Source organism: Pleuronectes platessa, chromosome 14 (assembly GCF_947347685.1).
Source record: "Pleuronectes platessa chromosome 14, fPlePla1.1, whole genome shotgun sequence".
Classification (NCBI taxonomy): domain Eukaryota; kingdom Metazoa; phylum Chordata; class Actinopteri; order Pleuronectiformes; family Pleuronectidae; genus Pleuronectes; species Pleuronectes platessa.
In genome coordinates this window covers 10735156-10756909 of record NC_070639.1, presented here as the reverse complement: position 1 = coordinate 10756909, position 21754 = coordinate 10735156, and the positions used below count along the sequence as shown (strand labels likewise).

The 21754-nt window shown below is 43.6% G+C and overlaps 2 protein-coding genes across 3 annotated transcripts in view; both read left to right on the top strand.

Moving 5' to 3' along the window:
• chaf1b (chromatin assembly factor 1, subunit B) overlaps positions 1–6703 on the top strand; it is a 39332-nt gene extending 32629 nt beyond the window's left edge. For both annotated transcript variants that reach the window (XM_053439238.1, XM_053439239.1), the window contains exons 4-14: positions 68–188; positions 839–942; positions 1101–1197; positions 1305–1389; positions 1588–1681; positions 1785–1854; positions 1938–2029; positions 2139–2298; positions 2514–3083; positions 4426–4514; positions 6057–6703. In XM_053439238.1, coding sequence (XP_053295213.1) covers positions 68–188; positions 839–942; positions 1101–1197; positions 1305–1389; positions 1588–1681; positions 1785–1854; positions 1938–2029; positions 2139–2298; positions 2514–3083; positions 4426–4514; positions 6057–6157 — 1583 coding nt within the window. In that variant the 3' untranslated portion in view covers positions 6158–6703. The remainder of the gene's footprint in view (positions 1–67; positions 189–838; positions 943–1100; positions 1198–1304; positions 1390–1587; positions 1682–1784; positions 1855–1937; positions 2030–2138; positions 2299–2513; positions 3084–4425; positions 4515–6056) is intronic.
• Positions 6704–8374: 1671 nt separating this feature from the next.
• Positions 8375–16351, top strand: si:dkey-229b18.3 (uncharacterized). Its single transcript, XM_053440133.1, has 7 exons — positions 8375–9310; positions 9877–9950; positions 10151–10379; positions 11219–13242; positions 13444–13662; positions 14487–14628; positions 15368–16351. The coding sequence occupies exons 1-6, from the start codon at positions 8971–8973 to the stop codon at positions 14589–14591; spliced, it is 2991 nt and encodes a 996-aa protein (XP_053296108.1). The 5' UTR covers positions 8375–8970; the 3' UTR covers positions 14592–14628; positions 15368–16351.
• Positions 16352–21754: the final 5403 nt, after the last annotated feature.

Below are 21754 nucleotides of genomic sequence, written 5' to 3'. Positions count from 1 at the left end.
GCTGGTGTTTTCAAAACAGAAAGCCCATTTGCCCTTTTAATAGTCATATGGTGTTTATATTGTACAGATGCAGCAATTCTCCTGTGGAAGCTAAACGACTCTAAGGAGCCTGATCAGTTGCCTGCGTTCCAGGAGGATGAAGATGCTCAGCTCAACAAGGAGAGCTGGTCTGTGGTCAAGACACTGAGGTACACAATTTGGATCACACTAAGCTCAAATGTCTAAATTATGATTGTACTTTCTAACACTGTGCACATTTCAGTTTTCCAGACATAATAAACATCCTCCCGGCATGATAGTATTTTCAAAATGTTAAATCCTGCCCTGTAATATTGGAAGCCACTGGATCATATTACCATTATTATCCCTATGTCACCCACATTTTCTTACTTTAAGGATAAACATAGATGACCGACACGTCTCAATGTCACTTTACATTTTTAACAAGTCTAAAGGGAAGTACGTACCTGCTTTTGTGTTTTACTTGCACGCATTACAGCAGCAGATATAGATGTGACAGCAAAAGTCAAGAACCCACTGATGGCTCATACTAATTTAACATTGTACTAATTATACTACTTCATATTAATCTTAGTGTGAAATGTACCTATCTAATACATCTTTCAGATTGATATCAGATTTGTTTTTGCTGCTGCCTATGGTTTGTATCATATCAGTATAGATCATGGTTGAGGAATCAGGTTATTTTTATACTGTTATCACAACCTTAATTCTGACATCGGAACACACAACCTGAGATACTGAGTTACTTAATCTAAATTTGTAGCCCCGCTTTAGTTTTACAAAGAGGTTTTTAATCGTTTAATGTGTATTTTAGGGGACACATAGAGGATGTGTACGACATCTCCTGGACACGGGATGGAAACTTCATGGTGTCTGGATCTGTCGACAACACTGCTATTATGTGGGACATCAACAAAGGTCTGCACGTCGTCATAGAAACTGTGTGTGTGTTCTGTATTGTTTCATCTGTTAAGTACTGAAGTGAGCATGCTGCATAACTTCCTGTAAAGTGTGAGGCTAAAGCTTATTTTAGCTTCCTATTTACTATTTTGGTTGCAACTGTCTTTATGCTCTAGGACAGAAGCTGTGTATCTTGAACGACCATAAGAGTTACGTGCAGGGTGTGACCTGGGATCCTCTGGGACAGTATGTTGCCACTCTCAGCTGTGACAGGTATAGCGCTCATTAAGTCATTATGTTTTGCTGTAACCTATAGTCAATGACCATGAGGTTTTCATTTCCTGATGCTCAAGTTGTTTGTGTTTTTTTCTTCCCTTCAGGGTGATGCGTGTTTACAGCGCACACACAAAGAAGAAGGCTTTCTCTATCAGTAAAATGAGCTCTGGGCCACTTCCAGAGGGAGAGGTCAGTATATATGTGGAATTGTTGACACTCCTATGAGTCGCACCATGGTGCTATGGTAGAATCAGAAATCCCTTAGCTGACTGTAAAATGAACATCATATTACTCCCTAAAGTCTTCAGACACTTTCTATTCTCCTTAAAAAATGTGAAAGGTGATTTTTACACGTTCTCAGTCCTTCACTTCTCTGCGTCTCCGCAGGTAAAGCCGCACAGAATCTTCCACGACGACAGCATGAGGTCGTTCTTCCGACGTCTTTCGTTCACACCAGATGGTTCTTTTCTGATCGCCCCAGGTACGGTAGTAGAATCCTCAAAATGTGCCTTCTACCTGTCTTATCCTGTGAAAATAATTTGTATATGCTCCTTCTTCGGTTGTCACATATTTTTTAACCTCAGCTGGGTGTGTGGAGATTGGAGAAAACATCATGAATACCACCTACATCTTTTCCAGGAAGAGCCTCAAGAGGTAACTGTTCTGTGCCGGTCAGAGTCAGTGTTGTTGTATTAAAGGAGGTAAATCGTGTATAAATTTCTCTCTGCTTGTTTTAGGCCCATCGCCCACTTGCCATGTCCAACTAAAGCTACACTGGCTGTGCGCTGCTGCCCAGTCTACTTTGAACTGAGAACTAAGAAGGGAGAAGGCAAGGACATTGGTTAACACACACAAGTGTTATTTAAGTCTTTGTAATTGTCTGTTCTCTTATATCTCATCTTTACCTTTTATATTTTCCCTGTTTCTGTTTCACGTAGATGGTTCTGAACAGCTTCTTCCCAACACATTCCAGTTGCCTTACCGTATGGTGTTTGCAGTGGCGTCAGAAGACTCCATCTTTTTGTATGACACCCAGCAGACCCTTCCCTTCGGCCTGGTGTCTAACATCCACTACCACACACTCAGTGATCTTACATGGTAATTCAACATTTTCCTCTGTTGTCTTTTGTTGTGTGTTCTTCCATAGATAAACACCTTAAAAAATGTGTAGATTAAAATGATCAGTGGTAGACATAGAAATGTGGTGTGTGTCTAAAAGACTAAATTACTATTTCATTCCTCCATTGCTTTTTCATGTGCATCTCCTCCATGTTTCCTCCATCCAATTGATGTTTCTTTTATATCCCCTTTAGGTCTCGGGATGGTTCCTTCCTGGCGGTGTCCTCCACAGATGGCTACTGCTCCTTCCTGACCTTCTCTCCTGGGGAGCTGGGCACTCCACTGAAGGAGCCCCCCACATTAGAGGTCTTTGTTCCGAACAGTGGTGTCGAGAAAAAGGGCAAGAAGTCAGCGGGCAGGACATCGTCTCCCTTGAGCAGCGCAGCCCCGACTCCCTCTTCCCAAACCATCCATTGCAAAGATGCCCCCTCTATCACCCCCCCAGAGGAGAAGAAGAGCACCCCCAGTACCAAGTCTAAAACTCAGCCGCGCAGGATCACCCTCAACACTCTGCAGGGTTGGGGGAAACCGAGTAGCCCTAAAACCACAGCTCCTTCAGCACCTCAGACCCCGACACCTGGAAGCACAAGTGCTCCGTCCACTCCTCAACCACTCGTCGCCCCCCTCACCCCCACCAGCTCATCCAAAACGCAAATACGTGTTGCTCCCCTCACACCCTCCACCCCAAAAGCCCTTAACAGTGCCAATACTGCTGGACCCACTACTCCGAAGGGTACAACCACCCCGAAGGGACCCGCCTCAAGGTAAATATTATAAATATATCGTATACCACTGAGTCTTCTTATGAACGCAGGTATGCTTTGATGTGTGCATGTTTTTGACAGCTGCAACTCACAATTTTTGCCTTATCAATTAACCGTTTCTTGTATAATTTAGCAGGAAATTTGGTAGTTACCATCTCTATAATTGAACTCCATTGCAAAGGCTCGGCTCGAATCTTTAATTCACTGATATATACACTGGAGCCAAATTATGTAGAAACTACACTGGCATTCAGTGGTGCTCATATCTCTACCAAGGCCCAACAGTTCCCTTTGTAAGTCCTTTAAACGTGCCTGATTTATTTTTTTATCACGGTCCATAATTTCCCCCCCAGAAAAATCTAACTAAATGTTGAGAAACATTCACCGGTACCAGACCCCAAATACAATTTTTAACGCGATTCACACAGTTCTTTGAGGAACGCCCTATTTCACGATGAAAAAAGTGAGTTCCTTGATCCACACCAAAACTTCCCATCCTTCTACCAAGTGTCGTGAAAATCCATTTAGTCGTTTTTATGTGATCCTGCTTACAAATAAACATCCAATAAAAAAATTTATTAGACCAGGTCAAAAACATAACCTCTTTGGCGTAGCTAATAAGAGGATTTTAGACCTATAAGTAAACCCATATAATAAAGGCGAACACCATGGTGATTCGGGTACGCTGAAAGGTCTGCAGCACGATAAGGAATGGCATTTTATGGAAATACTTCCCGAATGTGATTTGACTGCAGTCAGACTGAGGGAGTAACTTCACGAGGCCTCATCCATCCACCTCCCTGCCCCATAATGATTTAAGATCCTCAGGTGATTATCTCTAAAGATGCTGTTTACAGAGGTGGCTCCGCACAGCAAGAAAGCCCTGTGCTCTTTAAAGTGATTAAAATATCATATGGGGTATTATGCATCCTATATATTTTATAGTCTTTAAAATATTCAGTGAAAACAGTAGCAGAGTTATAGGTTGCAGCGATGGGCTGGTGATGTGTTTGTTGGTTTGCATGCGCCCGGTACTGGCAGTGAGAACAAAGCCCTGTCTGGTATGAGAGATTCGTTGGACCCCCCACTGACAATAAAATAATAATCACTCTGCCAGACCGCTCGTGGAACAATGGCAGATCTGCACATGCGTTTGTATTCGCTTTGTATCTCTAACTTGGAACGTTGGCCGTGACTACGCCGGACTATTTTTACTACTAGGCAAAGAAGAAGAAAGACGCGGGGGGGTTAATGCAGTGGAAGAGTCGGAGGAGGATATTTTATTTGAATGTTTTTGCCTTGGAGTGTCTTTACCCTCTGTGCTTTTTCTGTATGATTTCAGGAGAGTATCTTTGACTCCCATTGCGTCCCGGTCTCCAGCTGTCAGTTCCCTCTTCAGAACTCCCTCCTCCACTGAGAAGGCCAAACACGGTTAGTGAGGGCAACGTCTGTGTTGTCCTTTATTAACAGTTATCGCAAGAGATGTTTGATGATTTAAAAGCACATATGTTGTAGATGAAAAAATTCTCCATCCTCATTGACAATCACACAGTCTGCTAACTATTAGGATTAGTGATGCACCATTTCAACTTTATCCCTCCCGATATTGATGTAGTTTGGGTACCTGACAATACAGAGTACCACACAGAAACCAGTGCTGGATTTTCCCGACTTTAAAAACGGCATAGAGCAATGCATGGAACTCTTAGGTTATTGTTATGTGAGAGGTAACATAAGGCCAGGGATTGCTGTGTCATGTCATAACTGATGGCGGACACGACAAACTGACAAAACATATTGCCATCGTTATGACATATCTCAATCAATGTTATCAGGACATAATTGATCAAATACCCTTTGAACAGTGTCGATCTCACAACTGCTGTGCTTTGATATGAGTATTTCAAGATATCCAATCCTTGACATCTGCTGTGCATGGACTCTCTTAAGCTTAGCAGAAAAGTGAGTGCTAAAAATAATATAAACTAGAAGGGTTCTCAGAGAGCGGATACCTTTGCCAAGAGTAACAGCCTATCTCATCATGTTAACCAAAGTGAAAAATATTTCCTGGACAGGCCTGTTTCCCAGGCTTTTTGCCTTTGTTGACAGGATAGTAAGCTTGACGTGGGGAGAGGGAATGGGGGAAGACACGCAGATAAGAGCTGGGCTGGAACTGGTTTTAAGCCTCCGTATGCTCCCAAAAATAGACTCTGTTAATTTGGTTCTGTCCCAACCTTCCAAAAAATGTCTATGCAAGTCGATTTACTAGTTTGAGTATTCTAGCTGGCAAACAAATTCCAGAGGTAACAATATAACCATTTACATCTGAGGTCTTTCTTTTTGTTTTTGCCATCATTATTATTGGTTATAAAAAAGCTTCTACTCATCATAGTAACTGCTGGGATCTGGGACAACAGCAATATCGCAAACAATGCTATCTGATAGAGCTAGAAGCACAAACAGGAAGTAAGGTTTGTAGGCACACCTGTGTACTTCCTCATGGGTTGGTTCAGTATGACAATAAACCTGAACATATTATAGCTTTTGTTTTCTGTTTTAAATGCTTTTGTATTTCAAGTGGATTTGTTTGAAGCCTGTATAATCATATGACGGCTTATGTTAATTTCCACGTCAGAACTTTAAAGAGTGATCAAGACTGGAATGGCCTCTCACTAGAGTCCCTGCCTTTGGCCCATGTCCCATCCTTTCACCGAGTTCCGTGGCAATCCATTCTGATAAATCCTGCTGATAAACAAACAAACAGGAGTGAAAACACCTTCATGGCAGATGTAGTAAAACCCAATAATTGTAATAAGTAAACATAATTATAAATTAAATATTCTGTAAATTTAATGGAAGAAACAACTTAACATGAAAAACATTAGTAATACCACAGTGCCCTATCTTGAATATATGTGCATATTGACTTGTTGAACCCCACTGTCACTGATGTCTTCACTTGTCTATCTCCAGAACGTCCTTCTCCCCCCACTGATCCAGTGTGCCAGCCTCCAGAATCCAAACGACCCAAGACCAGTGACCCCCCCACAAAGTCCAGTGTTGGCAAGGCTTAGAGTTAAACTGGGAACCGTCTGGTGCTGTATCAGAGAACAGTTCATCAAGCAGTGTTAAAGACCACCACTGAGGCTCCCCACAGATCTAATCCCATCGTGCTGCAGCACTGTGTTTGGGTTTCAATCTGTCTCTACTTGATCTAAGAAGACAAAGCTTTAACCTCAGATAATGAACTCTGTTATAATACAAACTGCGTTGCAGTAGGTATCCTTGAGTTAATCGTTTTAGTCGTGTGTGTTCTGTATGATACTGTAAACCATTAATGAGGCAACTGTTTTATATTTGATTTGCTTGACTTTAGATGCTTTTGTAAAAAGGAAATTTGTCTCACTTCTTGTCAAGAACATGTAATTGTGAAATTTAGAAAAAGTGCACTCCAAACCCAGAGAAGAAGAGAAAACATGCACTTCAGGGTTTAGTGCTTGTGTTCAATGTGTCACCCTGAGTCTGAATTATATAAAGATTGATTGAACGAACAGTTTAAGAAGAAAAATGTCAAGCATTTAAGAGTCATTTTCTATGTCTAATAAAGGATGTTTCATATACATTACATGGGAATGTGCTTTTTGTTGAATGACTGGGAATTTAATGAGTCTGTAAAACATCTAAAATCAATTATATTTGGAGAACTATCACTTACATATCCTTTAATTTAAGTTGGTATAAGAAGTCTTATTTGGACTCCAAAGCCAACTCTACAGTTACATTGAGCTGCTATAGAAAATGTTGAAAGTAGACCAAAGATATCTGTACTCCGTAGCATCAACGTCTACACCTCATTTATATCTGCAACTATCCAGAGTATTCAGTGAATAAAATAAAGTTTTTGACTCCATGGATATGCCAGTTTCTTACTCTTGCGTAGCTTGCACATTTTTATAATTGCTATTTATATAATCTTGAAAAAATTGCAGCTGCTTTTTTAGATTATGACCATTTTACTTCAGAAATAGGGCTGGACAATGATGACATTTTTGTATTCAGACTCCGGCTCCAGATTAAATAAAAGCTATCAATGTCAATAATTATCACAATATAATCCTCGTGAATAGCAACATATCACAGGTTCAATATATATTGATATAATGCTTATACATTGTGTAAGCAGAGAGAGGAGGTATAACACATAACTGAGGTACTACAGATTTATAAAATGTTGTATTCAAGTTTTTTTATGGACAAGTCCATAAAGAAGAATTTAAATCCAATAAAAACAGACAAATTGTCTTTCAACTAATAAGAATGTGACATTTACCATAATTATAGATATCGGCCAATATATAGCCATTTCTTTTTATCCCGACAGAATTTTTTTATTCATTGAAATTAAATCTATATTATCATGTAAAAATATTTAATCGACCGATATTGTGTCAAGAGTTCTGACAAATTGTGCCTATTTTGTGAAATATCGCATTGCAATATTAGTGTGTAAAATTTCCGACGACAGAGACAAAACAGATTTTAGATGGATTAGATTAGATTAAACTTTATTGTCATTGCACAGTACAAGTACTTATACAACGAAATGCAGTTTAGCATCTAAAATGTGAAGTTATTTTATTCTCAGTCCCTCTGGCTAAATATCGTCTTCATTGCAGGTGATGAACACGGGACATTTTTTGCGTAAAGTGCGTCGTGAATGTGAAACATGTCGTCTGGGTGGACTCAACTTCCACACTAGTACACAGGCATCGTGAGCGAGCAACCTACCATGACTGCGAGGGAGACGAGAACTACATGACTGACAGCGCCCTCCGCCAATCACACGGCGCCTGGCCGAAGGTCTTTTAAGGCTTCGACCAATGGCTTCAATGTAAAGGCGGGGTGGAGATGGCTCGGTTAGGCTGCCGATCAGCAACAAACAGAAGGTTACGAGTTTGAAAAATCCGACTGTTCGATTCACAGAGGAGCTTTTCGGTGGCAGGGAGGCTGCGAACTATGTCGGGCCTGTAGCCGCTGCTCGTTGGGCCGATTCTGAAGGCGACCCGCCGGCGATTGGCACCTTTTTTCGCGGAGGGGCTGCGCCGCGGGGACAGGCTCGCTTTTAGCTCGTTCGGAGCGGCGATGCTGAGCCGATAGCTGCGTCATCATGTTGCTTCCGACTCGAGTTGGCGAGAACAGATCTCAAGTTAACGCCGGAGGTGAGGCTGCCCGCCGACACCCAGCAGCGGAGGCCACCCCCGGCCCCTGAAGCGGGCGGGAGGCGGGCTGCGGGCGCGGGGTCGGCGGCGAAAGCCCCGTGAGAGTGCGCGGTGAAACTGGTGACTTTACATCACTTGGCGCGTTGCTCCGCTGCCTCAATTTCTCATCCACACTCGGATGGACGGTTTTTAAATAATGTATGTTGACGGTGAGGAAACATTTGAATTAGCAGATATTTGACCGGATTGAGGCCAAACAGAAAGTTGTAGTAAATGTTTGCATGGTGAGAAGTGATGATTGACAGCAGGACCCTCCAGTGAAATGCAGCTGAACCCCATCCGATGGGGATTTTCACCTGAGAGGAAATCCACTTTGTTTACTCGTTAATGAAACACGTTAGAATTAAGCTAAGCGCCGGAGTCCGACTGCTAGCCGGGTGGAGAGGAGGGTGTGCTGGGGCTCATTGTTCGGGCCGGGGTCTGTTGTCTGCTGTCACCGCATCCACGTGGACTTTGACCGGGCACGGTGGGCAAAGTTTGGCACCAGCGTGACGCGCACCAGGGGGGCGACCCGGGCCAAGCCAAAGATAGGAAGCTTGTTCTTACAGTAGGACAAGAGGGAGTGAGGGTTTCCTCACAGCGTTTGATTTGTGACAATAATTGTAAAAATGGCCGGCGATTGCACCAACACGCAGTACGCGAGCTCTGGGGCATTCGACCCGTCCAAACCGTGGGCGGATGGGGACTCGGTGCGCACCGGGGACGGGGAGGCAGTCGGGGTCTCTCCGGGACGCGGACCCCGGACACGCCGGTCGCCCAACTTCGAGCTGATAGACGGGCTGTTGTACCGCAAGAAGCTGGAGAAGGGCTTCATCAACTACCGGGAGGTTCTGGATGAGGACCGGAGGCACGAGGCCGTCTCCACCTTTCACCGGCGGCGGCCTGGTCAGCGCCACTTCTCCCAGGAGGAGACCTACAAATGTGTGGCTGAGAACTACTGGTGGGAAGGTATGAACATCCGACTTCTACTGACTGTGTGTGGGTCTCTGCTCTGTAACACACCTGCAGATTATCACTGGCAGAGGTGGCTTTTTCTACACCAGGGGCCACAGTTTACACTTAAGGTTTACATTTAAGTCATGTGATTGTTTACTCTATAGGTTTGAGCAAAGCCACACATCATTCGGATATATTTATTGTGAGTAATTTGTTTGAAAAACTACTAAGGACAGTAATAGATTTCAGCTGTGGCCAGTGCCCCTTGAGTCTGCCCCTGCTTACTGGTTATTTCTGTCTAAATAGCTAGGTTTATTCATATCTGTTTGTTAGGAAGCAGTGCCACATTAGAAACCGCTACACACCACTGATTGAATCAATCAGACATCAAGTAACGTACTCCGACAAAGCCTCCACTTTTGATATTTGTGAGTCATTCAATTTCATTCACTGTCTTTCATCAAGATCTAAAAACAATTCTACAACTGCACACGTCTTTTGAAATCCCTACTACCTCCTGTCTTCCTTTCTTTTTCTTGCTTTATTTCTCATCTGCAAATAACTGTTTTCCTTCACAGGGATGTACTTCCAGATCAGGGACTTTGTCCTGGGCTGTCCAGAGTGTCGGAGTCACCACACAAAGAAAACGGAGGTAATAAGGACATTTCTGAGGCACAAAGGCTGTTTTTGTCAAGTTGAAGTACAAGTTTGAAGTCACAGCCTAATGTTTCAGCATTTCAAACATTTTAGATTCCCACTTTCTCACCCCCCTCGTTCTCACTTTCTGTTGCTGTGCTTTTTCACTTATAATATTCCTATAATGATGGAACTCTTTCTTCGTGGTCCTGTCAGGGGCCCGGTGGCAGAGGATGTGTCACAAAGACGATGGAGCCACACAGCGGTGACATGCTGAGCAAGTTGAGGAGTCAGCGGGAGGCGGGGCTGTTCTGTGACATAACCCTGCGGACCAACGGCAGATCCTACTCGGCCCACAGAGCCGTACTGGCGGCGGTCAGCGATCACTTTCAGGAAATCTTCACAGAGATGGACTCGAGCATCAAAGCAGACATAGATCTCACTGGTAAGAGCAGATACCTGCAGGCTAACCCTGAGCTGTGTTCAGTTTGGGGGGGCTTGACCTCGATATTATGGTCAGACTGAACCTGCACCATGTCTAAGATGAGTCAACTAACTTCTAATTAGATATTTACAACCCAAAACCCCCAACCTGATCATCTAACTACCACCAAAAACTAAACCTGGATAAGGTAGATGGTGCTAATGTTAAAGTTGTGATATTTGACCACATATATTCATCAACCCCTCCCTCCTAAACATCGGTCCCATAGCTGTCTTCAGACATGAACTCTTCACAATGCACGGACAATGGGGTCCAGATTATGTCCAAAGTTTCCCTTTAACTTATGGATAAGAGATTCTCACAACAGAAAAAATTGTTTAGACGAGGGGTGACGTAGGAGGCAAGACATAGAATATGAGATCACATGTTTTAGTTTTCCACACATTGGCCTTTGTAACCAAAGCTCATGGGTTTCATTCCAGTTCTCGTTCCAGTATTCCACTCTCTCCAAGTTGAGATATTTGAATTCTTTAAAATGTTTTCAGTTTCATGTCAGACACGTTTGATGTTAGAAAAGTCCCCGTGCCCACTCGCTCGCAATTTCAGGAGCTTATTATGAGTTCAGTGCATGTATAGCTGTGTCTTCAGTCAGACGCTGAAGTGTCCCTGATTAAAGCCATAGTCCTATTGTATCTCAGTCTCCACCATCATGTTTACGCTTTGCTATCACTTCTCCTGCTATCTCTCGGATCGTCCCTACATGGAGCATTGTTATTTTCTCCCTCAGTGATTACTCATGGTACAGTATAGCTTAATAAAGGCTCCTTCCCCCCCCCCAGGTTTCAGTGAGGACAGCCTTCTATCGCTGCTGGATTTCTCCTATTCCTCCACCCTTTGTGTTCGCCAGGAGGACCTGCCTGAAGTCATCGCCATGGCTCGCCATCTGGGCATGTGGCTTGCAGTGGAAGCCTGCTCTGCTCTCATGAAGGAGCAGGAACAGCAGCTCTGTCCTGGCAAAGGCCTAAACTCGGCCTGTGCTGGTGGTTGCCATGAGTGTCATCACCAGCACAGAGAAGGAAAGAGGAGAAAAGTTTTGGGACTAGAGGACAACATTAACAATGGTTTCAGTCTGATTTTGGATGTTTCAGATGAGTCTTTAGAAGAGAGTCCCAGGCGCAATTTGCACCGAATGGCAAGACCCCAAGTTCTTAACGGCCTCCCTCTGAGTCCCTCGCACAGGATGAAGCTCTTGGACTTTAAATCTCCCTCGTTAAAGAAAGCGACTATACCTCGACACACCATCACCAACCATCAGTCACAGAACTACTCGCCCACACCAACACCAAATACCCGTCTTCTCCGCTCCTCTCCAGGGGCTGCCAAGGAGGTCCGGAGGCTGCTGCCCATGCCAGAGAGCCCGCGACGCCCGCGACGAAAATCTCACTCCATCACTCGTCTATCGCGCACATCCAGATCAAGGCCCATCATAGCATGCAGCCCTGTGAGAGTGAAGCAGGAAGTAGAGGAGGTAGGGGAGGATGAGATGGATTATGCAACAGCACAAGAGAAGTACAAATTGATGAATGTTTTGGGGCTACAGAGGACCGCGCTCCTTCCCCGACCAGAGGATCTCATTGGCTGGAGACAAAAGAAACGACTGAGGAAACTGAAGACCAACAACTATTCCCTGACTAAGCGGAGGAAACCCCGCTCCCTGTCCCCAGTGTTAACATATGGGAACGTGACGCTGTCACTTCCCCTCTGTAACCCTGTTAACACTCGTGTCCTCAGCAAGTCAGGGAAGGCAAAACCTGTGGGTCCAGTCAGATTTGAGCAGCTTACAGCAAGGAGGCCAAAGACAGTCCTGCAGCACATCCCTCCAAGCGACAGGAGCACAAGAAGTAAAGGTGTGTTACCAGACATGTTCCAGCCAGCATCCAGGCCTTCGTTTGGGGGGAGAGAACTCAGACGGTCAGTGAGGGAGGGCAACGGTGTCCACTTTTCAGCCCAGCAGCCTGTGCGATGTAATGCCAACAAATCTTTCTATAAAAATGCAGTCAGGATCAAATCTGAACCGGCTGACTATTCTATCTCAGGTTTCTCTCTCCCATCAAACAGTCGTTGCGGCCTCACAACTCACACACCCCTGCCTTCACAGAGGATGCAGGTCAGAAATAAGATCACTGTAGAAGAGGTCAGATCACTGCGTTACAACGGAAGCCGACCAGCAACAAAGCCCAAGCTCCAGCGGGGCTCCACTAAAGAGGTTGTGAAAACCAAGTGTAAGCCCAGGGAGGAGGGGAGGAAAGCGGGGAGCCAGGGGCTGACGGGGGTCATGGACACGAGACCAAGAGGGAAGAATGATGAACCTGGTGGGCTTCAGTTATCAGAGCATGGACCTCCACCGTCCATTTACAGCCACCCTCTGTACAAAGTAATTAAAGAGGAGCCAGCAGACCCAGTGCCAATTGTCGGACCATTCCCCGACCCTCCCTCACCAGACCTGGGCAAACGCCAGAGCAAGCCCCCCATCAAATTACTGGACTCAGGCTTTCTGTTCAGCTTCTGTCGGTCAACAGGGGGCCCTATTGCAGGACTGAAGAAAGAGGAGGAGAGTGTGGATATCTGCTTAACGCGCTCAGTGTCACAAGTCAAGGATACATTTGGAGCACAAGAGCCCTCCCATAGGACGCTGAGGGCCAGAGGGCCACCTAGCCTGCCTGTGGTGAAGAAGGTGAAGAAGGAGAGGGAGGAGAGGAGAGTAAGCCAAAGCAGGGTTCAGAGACCCAGGAGAACGTCCCGGAGCAACCCTCTTCCTCTGGCCAAACCTGCCGGGTCCAAGGTGACGCGGGCCATGTCAAAGGTAGATAATAATAGGGAGAGCAATGATGCATGTTGATGATTTTGATTTAGTTTTTCTTGACATTAAGCTATCAAGGGATAGAAAAACACTAGATATTTACACTGTTCACAGAATCTATAAATTCAGTACATTATTTGTAATTAGAAGAATTGCATCAACTCATCCTTTTATCTTCTTTTCCTTCCTTTGACTTCTCTCCAGCAACAAGGTAAAGAACTTGCTGTGAGCAGCAAAAACTGTGTTTTGCTGGATGCTGTACGACGGGCACGGCTAAAACAGCTGCGAGGGCCTCGAAGTCAAGCCCCTAAAGTCCTGAAGGCGGCCCACACCTGTCCGCAGTGCCCGGCCTCCTACAAGGACTGCGATGCCCTGATTATGCATCGCCTCAGGCACATCGAGGGCAAGCACTGGCCCTGTCCGGTAAGCACTGGCTCTCCTGAAAAACTGAGAAACACAATCTCAGAGTTGAGACTATGGAGAGAAAACGTAGAAGACATGTAATTCTCGTCTTAACAATTTTTTGTACAAACAAAAGCTAAAAGACAAAGACGGTTGCCTAACCCCCAGTCCCTATGACTGTTATGCTGCTTCATTAGTGCAACATGAAGCCATGTGGGGAAACCAAATTCCTGTGGCTGATGATGGGTCCTGCTGCCAATATTTATTTTCTCTCTTGTCGCAAAGAGCTCATGAAGAATTAACTGAATATGAACACTTTTAGTCGAAAGCAACTAGACCCTGAGTATCAGACTAACATTGCACACAAAAATAAACATTAATATATAGAGGGAGGAAAGTTACTGTGTGGGCGATACGTTTAAAATTTTCACTTTTTATCTCAAAACTGCAGAAATCCACATATGCCTATAAACATACATTTATTAGAAGAAATTAGAAAATGATCTTTAGATGTTCTTCATAAACATGATAAATTGTTTTGACACTGGACTTTTTACTGTGAAATCAAAAGTTATTATGAAAAAAAAAACAGATACATAGAACTTGAATAATTTCTTTTGGTGCAAAATGTAAAAAATAAAGATTCATCTTTAGATGAATCTAATCAAGCTCCTGAGTCATTCAGGGTCAATCGGTGCTGCCTCAGCACACGTCAAATCTTCTGATCTCGACACCGGCATCACAATTCTATCATCAATGTCCATTAAAGTTTCTAACTTGTCGTTTCTCTGGTCATTTCCATGATGTTAACTCAGTTTCTTTTTAAACCACTCTCTGCTCTGTAGCTCTGCAGTAAGACTTTCTTTCGACTAAGGAATGTACGGAACCACATACGCACCCATGACCCCAAGTTGTACAAATGCAGGAGCTGCATCATCGCTGGCTCCTGAGGCAGTTGGAGGTTCCGCTCAGGCAGCGAAAACTGAGGTATGTGAAAGTTTGACGCCTGAGCAACACCTAACTGAAGAGCGAACCTGCTTAATGCTTAGGCTGCTCTCTGAAGTTGGAACATTCCTGAAATGTTCAGGATGGCCTGTATGTGAGAACGCAAATGTCCAAGTCAGTTGCTCTGGACATTTTCCAGAACTTTTCCTACCAGCCCCCAGTAAAATATCCGAAAGTGGCAGAGTGAGCCTGTGTGAGAAGACAGCAGGAAAGTGTCTGACCAATTCACAGGGAGCAAGTGGACATGTTGTTTCTAACAAAGAATATCAACAACAAATAAAGTGGAGCCACAAACGGAAGACACACACAAAAAAGGCATTTTAGAAAGATGTCGAGAATCAAGAACTTGGTCCGACTCCGTTGTCAATCTGTGCTTTCTACAGCAGAACTTGTACGTCATGTCTTGCCTCCTTCATGCTCCGCCCATTCACACCCTCTCATGTGACATTTTGCTGTTGGTGTGAACACGTCTGACAATCCTCCTGCTGCGTTCTTCACATGTGTAAGACAAAGGCGTCCATGTCTGAAAACGGCATTAGTTTGCTGTCATCCCTAATCTCTGAAATGAGGAGATGAGTAGGTATTTGACTTTCCCTCTCAACGTCCTGCAGAAGGAGCTGTCGATACTCGACGGTCCATTGTGATCACGTGCGCTCAATATCTGCATTGATTTCCTTTATTTCGCCCCGTCTGTTTCTTAACCCTAATGTTTATTTTGCAGGATGAAGGCTGTCAGCGTCTGCCACCAGAGAACCCGAGTGAAACCAGAGGCACATGATCGATCAGCGGCTTGTACATACTGCATCCGTCACACACACAACTCCTCTGTGCGAAGGCGTGGTCACTCTGATTCTAATCATCGCCGCTGTCCCCGATTTGCTCATATTATTTAAATAACCAAGCCAAGGTTGCCGTTCCTGTTTTGCATTTCCACCGAAGAGGTTAAACTTGAACATTACACTCAGGGGGGGGGGGGCGGGGCGGGGGGAAATGCGATGCCACGGTATAAAGTAATTATAAGATCATGGTTGTGTATAAAATGAAATGTAAAGTGATTGTTATAACTATTACTGCTACTCATTGTTATTATTTTTCTATGTATAAATGAATTTTGAGTGCACTTATAAGATAGCTTATGTTTTAAACCTAAGATTAGGTGATGAAGCTGAAGGTTTGGCAGGATTACTTGAAGTGGGGCAAAACGTTGGAGTACTTGAAGTCGGAGGGGATCCTGGGAGTGAGTCGGTCCTGTGGGTGTTTAGGTGGGTCTCTGTCCGTGTGCTAACTTTGAAACGATACCACTTGTCTCTCCCTCCTTTTGTATCTGCTGGTCTCACACAAGTCCAGGAGTCGCGGGAAGTGAACGGGGGGGCCGGCGTGCTGGCGTCACTGCATGTGCATTTGTGGTTGTTTCCTCGTCCACTGTCTTTTCTAAGGCTGCCAATTTTCAAAAGGGAAAAAACGCGTCTTGTTTGTAATGTGAATTTCTGAATCGTAATCAACACAAACGGAGTCATTACTGGTTTTATTGATCTTTTCTGCCACTTCAGTCCAAGACACCCTGGTTCTACTTCAAACCTCCACCCTTCTACTGAGTAAATGCAATGTGTGCACATAAAGAGATGTTTCTTCAAAAGTTGATTTTAAAAATAAGTGAGCTGTCTCTTGCTATCTGCTAAAAGATTGAATAAATTTTTGCCTTTTATATCGTGTTTGTGATTTTAATTACACTGGTTTGACTTGAGCTGGGAAACTGAAAAAAACAAGCAGTGTAGCCTTTATATGCCTACATTTGTTTTCATGAGGTAAACTACAATATATACAATTTATAAAGTAGAGCTACAACAGTTATTTACATTACTGATTAATCTGGTGATTCTTGTCCAAATGAATCAATTTGTTTTATTTCAGTTTTCCAAAACTCAAGGTGACATCCTCACATATCTTCTTCTGTTTGATCAACAGCTCAAATCCACAAGAGATTCAGTTTAAAAACAGGAAAGCATGTTCACCTTATGCATGAACAGTAAAGAAATTATTTAATGAAGCATCTGTTGTTTGAAGCATTGGTTTATCTTTTTCAGCTCTAATGCAGAGAGAAGATTTCCATGCAGAACATTATGTTTCAATAGAGAGTATAGCAGGGATGAAGGGTGAGACTTGGTTATACGACGCCTCACTGTGTTTATCCAGGCAGGAGGAAGATGAGGGGTCTGTCCGGAGATGTCGTGACCTGAGAGGAATGAGGAAGAGCTTTGCTCATGAATCACTTCTGAGCATCCTTCCTGACTGACTCATCTGCAGCCAAATATGCAGAACTTTGTGTTGTAACATGCTCTGCAGTAAGAAATAATTGACAGTCAGGTTCTGCTGATTTGAGAGGAAACCCTTGATCTGTTATTTAATCTATTTAAGTAGGAAGACCTGTTTAGATTTTCAATCTTTTTTCAAGACAGACCTGAGAACAGGAGGCATTCACAATCGGCAAAAAAATACAACACAAGGAATTAATAAATAAAAGCATCACAGCGTAATATGGATATAATTCATGGAACTGATATTTATGTGTGTGTCACGTTTGATTTTATGGGGGCTGTTGGGCCATCCTTGAAGGTCTGCATTGTACTGATGGTTGTTTAAATAAGAAATAATCCTTTACTGATCTCAATGCAATTTAGATATTACAGCATTGAAGAAAAAATACAGGAAAAAACATTTTTTTCCCTCTGTACTGCTCACTGGACAAGAGGCGTAGACAGAGATCCACACATAAACAAAAAAAATGACAACCAGGATTGCTCAACCCTTGAAATTACCAACTATAAAATACAATTTCAAAAATAATAATTACAATTTCAATAGGGCCTCACTATCTGTCAGTGCCTGTCAGTTCTCGGGCCCTAAATATAAAATAAAACCAAATAGGATTAATATGACACAAAACACACAGCACACAAACATTAAGGCAGATACTACATTCTCTGCCCAGATGCTAAGATATATAATACATGTAATAAATGTATTATGAGACCTGTTAAATACAAAATATGTTTTACTACTAATACTCCTACTTATAATACTAATGATAATAACAATGTATTCTATGACGGTTTTGGATGTCTAAAATATACTTGTCATTGAGTCACTTGTGCAGTTGTGTCTCACCACTTTGTTACAGATCTTAGATACAAACCACATGTAAATGACAGGAAGTGACAAGAGGCACATTTGAAATTGGTTTTGTTCTCATTAAAATGAGCATAATAAGAAAACAGTGAGGAAGGAGGAGGCTTGTGCAGACAAACCTGTAGACGTGAACAGATTAGAATATTGCAAAAATTTGAGATCTCTCAGACAAATCCAAACACCAGCATAGGGAGAGAAATCCAGGATGGATCGTAATGAAGAAGTAGACGCTGCCAGAGACTGGATGCTGGGAGATGATTCAATATGCTGTCGGTATAAAAGAGCATTTAAAAACAGGGGTGAAGTGGAGGCTGAGGGTGCTGCATGGGGTAACAGCTCATCACAGAGGATGGGAGGTTGTTGTCTCAGTTGGAGCTCGAGTTAAAATCTCATCTTCTCTCTGTGAGTGTCTCTGCACCGTGCAGTCCTCTTAATTAATCCTACCTGCTACTGTAAGGTCTGGAACTCATCTCACTGCATGAGACAGATTCATGAATAAAATGAAAGTCAAGTTATTTTCCCAATCTTCAAATCAATTAGTCTCAAGTTTACTTTTCAAAGAATTTTTAGGAGCTAAAAAACAGTTTTCAGGGCAAAAGAAGAATTTTCACATTTTAGTTATTGTTGTGGTTAAATATTTAGATTAGTCAGAAATGAGGAGGCGATCTGCTCAATCAATATAGTGAACAGCTCGGTGTTCTAACTATTGTGGGAACATTTTGTCTGCTTGGTCATGCACTTGTTGAAGATGCTTTTGGGATTGATATACAACTATGTGTATGTGTGTGTGTGTATATATATATATATATATACTCATTTAAAATCCTTAAAGCTTTTTATTCATCTGTATACACTCAATACATTTAGAACGATTTACAATATATAAAGGCAGCATTTCACATTTATTTAAATTGTGTTTCTTGTTTTTGGTTAGCATAGTGAATTCACAAATTGTCAGACACATTTGTGAAGTTTCTTTAGGATTGTGTGTTTTGAAACAAGCCCTTTTTTTAAGTATTGAGACTTATACAGTTGAGTGTCATACATTGTGACCTTTTCTATTTGTGTATTTGTGAACTGTCTCTTTAGTTGTTCTGTATCAGTCTTGCATTCTTTCAAAAGATGCAAATTAGCATTCCTGCAAACTCCGGGATATACACATGTGGTACTTCATTCTTATGTTCACATTACATGTTCAAGTCTGTCTGGGCAAGTTGCAGAAAACCATCAGAGACATGTCATTGTGACGTTTGTCAGATTCACACTTGTTCTTCATTCCAAAGGGAATGAAGAACAATCAATTTCTAAATCACCATCATTGACATATTGTTTATTTGTTGGCTCTACAACGAAAGAAACATATGATTCCTTCTGTATATTTTAATGTACTGCAAAGGTTTTTGACTTTTATTGTTTGCTTGTGTTTGAGAGAGCAAATAACACTGGAGTTTGTGAACTGGTGCTTATACAATTTCAAACTCATGTGTTGCTTCATTTAAATCAACAGAATGAAAGTCAACACTAGATGGCGGCACACAGCAGTGGACAACAATGGCTGCTCAGTAACAATAAGACTAAATGCAAAATGGTTCCAGAAAAAAATCAAACCTCCTACCTCTGGAAACCTCAGCACCCCCCTGGTGTGAGGCGTCTTGGGATAGGCTGTGATTATTGTGTGAGTGGAAACATCTTCATGGAAACACTAATTACCTGAATCCCTCTCCATTGGCAGAAACACATCACATGTAGGATTATAAGAACTATGAACTGCTGATTCTGTTTGTGAGATGTGGCTTTGACTAGACTGTATGTATAGATTGTCCTCTACTGCAGGAGAGAAGTTAGCAGTGCACCAGCATATTACATGTAAAACCCTGTTTGTGCATGATGAAGACTCCGGCTAATAATAATGCTGTGTTGGTGCATTAACGAAAAATCCACGTTACCCTTGCAATACCATTAGGCCTCAGTATCTGTTGCAGCTCATTATAGAGTCTCTTCACACTGCAGCATTATTCGGGGGCCCCGGTGTACTTTTTCACACTAGCCACCAGCGGGGCCTGACTTGGGTTACCCTTGTCCCAGCAGCAACCACATATGTGGGCTTATGTGAGTTTAGGGAGCCATGGGGAGAGAACGCCCAGGAACAGCTGACAATTTATGCCAGTGGGGCCCCCACATTCTCGGAGAGAGAGAGAGAGAGAGAGAGAGAGAGAGAGAGAGAGAGAGAGAGAGAGAGAGAGAGAGAGAGAGAGAGAGAGAACGAGACAGAGGAGGAGGGTGTAAGGCGTGAGGAGCAGAGACTGGAGGGGGGGGGGGGAGAAGAAGAAGAGGGAGAGGAAGAAGGGGGGAGATGGGGAGAGAGGGAATGGGAGGCTGTCTTGTTTGTAGCTTGTCAGCAATTGCTTGAGACAAGCTTCCCCTCCATGTGTGAAAGCTACTTGGCAGGAATGCTTGGGCCGTACCAAGTGTGGCCAGCGGAGAGGGGGGTTCCACGGCAGAGAAACAGGGTGGTGGGGGGGTAGTGAGTGTGTGGCTGAAGTAATCCTTCGTCGGTGTCGGCTCCTTTGATGTTGTATCTTTGTGTGCGCGTGTGTGTGTAAAGAGAGAGAGAGAGAGAGAGAGAGAGAGACAGAGAGACAGAGAGAGACCGAGACAGAGACAGAGACAGAGAGGGAGGGAGGGAGCAGTGTGTGGGTGTGAATGGGGCTTGAGAGAGAGAGAGACAGAGAGACAGAGAGAGAGACAGAGAGAGAGAGAGCGAGAGAGAGAGAGACAGAGATAGAGAGAGAGAGCATTCTGTATGGATATGTGTTCTCTCTCTCTCTCTCCCCAGCAGCAACAAAAGAGAGGGAATGAGACACCCCCTCCCTCCCCCCTCCTCCTCCTCTGGCTCTCAAGAGAAAGAAAGCAACAAAAAAAAAAGGAAAAGAAGATGATGAAACCTGAAGTGGTCCTGCAGTCTGTGTGTGTGTGTGTGTGTGTGTGTGTATATAGACACAGATGCTCATGTGCATCTGAATATTTGTCTGTCTCTGTGTGTGTGTGTGTCCCTGCATGCATGCCAGTGTGAATAGCTTCTCCGATTTAATCTATTTACTAACAATGTGTGTGTATCCTGTGTGTGTGTTTGTGTGTGTTCCAAGCTCCGTCTGTTTGTGGGTTTATGCATGCAATGGTCGCTTGGTGTGTTAGTGTGGTCATGTTATGTGCTTTCCTACCCAGTAGGGGCTGTTATTGTCTTAAGAATGTTAGTGTGTGTTTGTGGGTGTGTGTATGTACACTAACCCACAGGAGACTGCTTTTGACAGCTTAGACTTGGTTTTCGGGGGTAGAATAGGTTTGTGCATGCACATGTGTGTGTGGGTGTGTGTGTGCATGTGTGTGTACATGCACACAGGGTCAATCTCCAGTAGCCTGTTGCTCTCTGTCTCTGCTCGCAGCTCCACATCAGGAGGAATGCAGACTGAAATGGATTCCTGCAGGATTCCTGCTCTCCCGCTTCATTAGTGTGGCCGCGGCAGAACAAAAACGCACACAAACACACATTTCTCAGTCACAGAAGATTCCTTAACTAAAACATACCCTGATCTTTGAGGTGAACACACGATGGGCAGTTTGCTCCCAAACTTGTAACAACTTTTTTACTGGAAATAACTGAACTACAACTCTCCCCCTTTATCTCCTCCCATTTTCTCCCCTCTCACTCGCTCCCCTCTCTCTCTCTCCTTCTCTCTCTCTCTCTTTATCTCTCTCTCTCTCTCTCTCTCTCTCTCTCTCTCTCTCTCTCTCTCTCTCTCTCTCACACACACACACACACACTTACACACACACATTGCAGACACAGGGTTTTATTTCCTCCCTCATCCTTTAAGTGTGTGTGTGTGTGTGTGTGTGTGTGTGTGTGTGTGTGTGTGTGTGT

Bases quoted from the DNA above. Each gene is read 5' to 3' on its own strand.
- si:dkey-229b18.3 (XM_053440133.1), top strand. From the start codon at position 8,971: ATGGCCGGCGATTGCACCAACACGCAGTACGCGAGCTCTGGGGCATTC. The intron at 10,380-11,218 runs GTAAGAGCAGAT...CCCCCCCCCCAG, and splicing joins AGCAGACATAGATCTCACTG to GTTTCAGTGAGGACAGCCTT. The intron at 13,663-14,486 runs GTAAGCACTGGC...TCTGCTCTGTAG, and splicing joins GCAAGCACTGGCCCTGTCCG to CTCTGCAGTAAGACTTTCTT.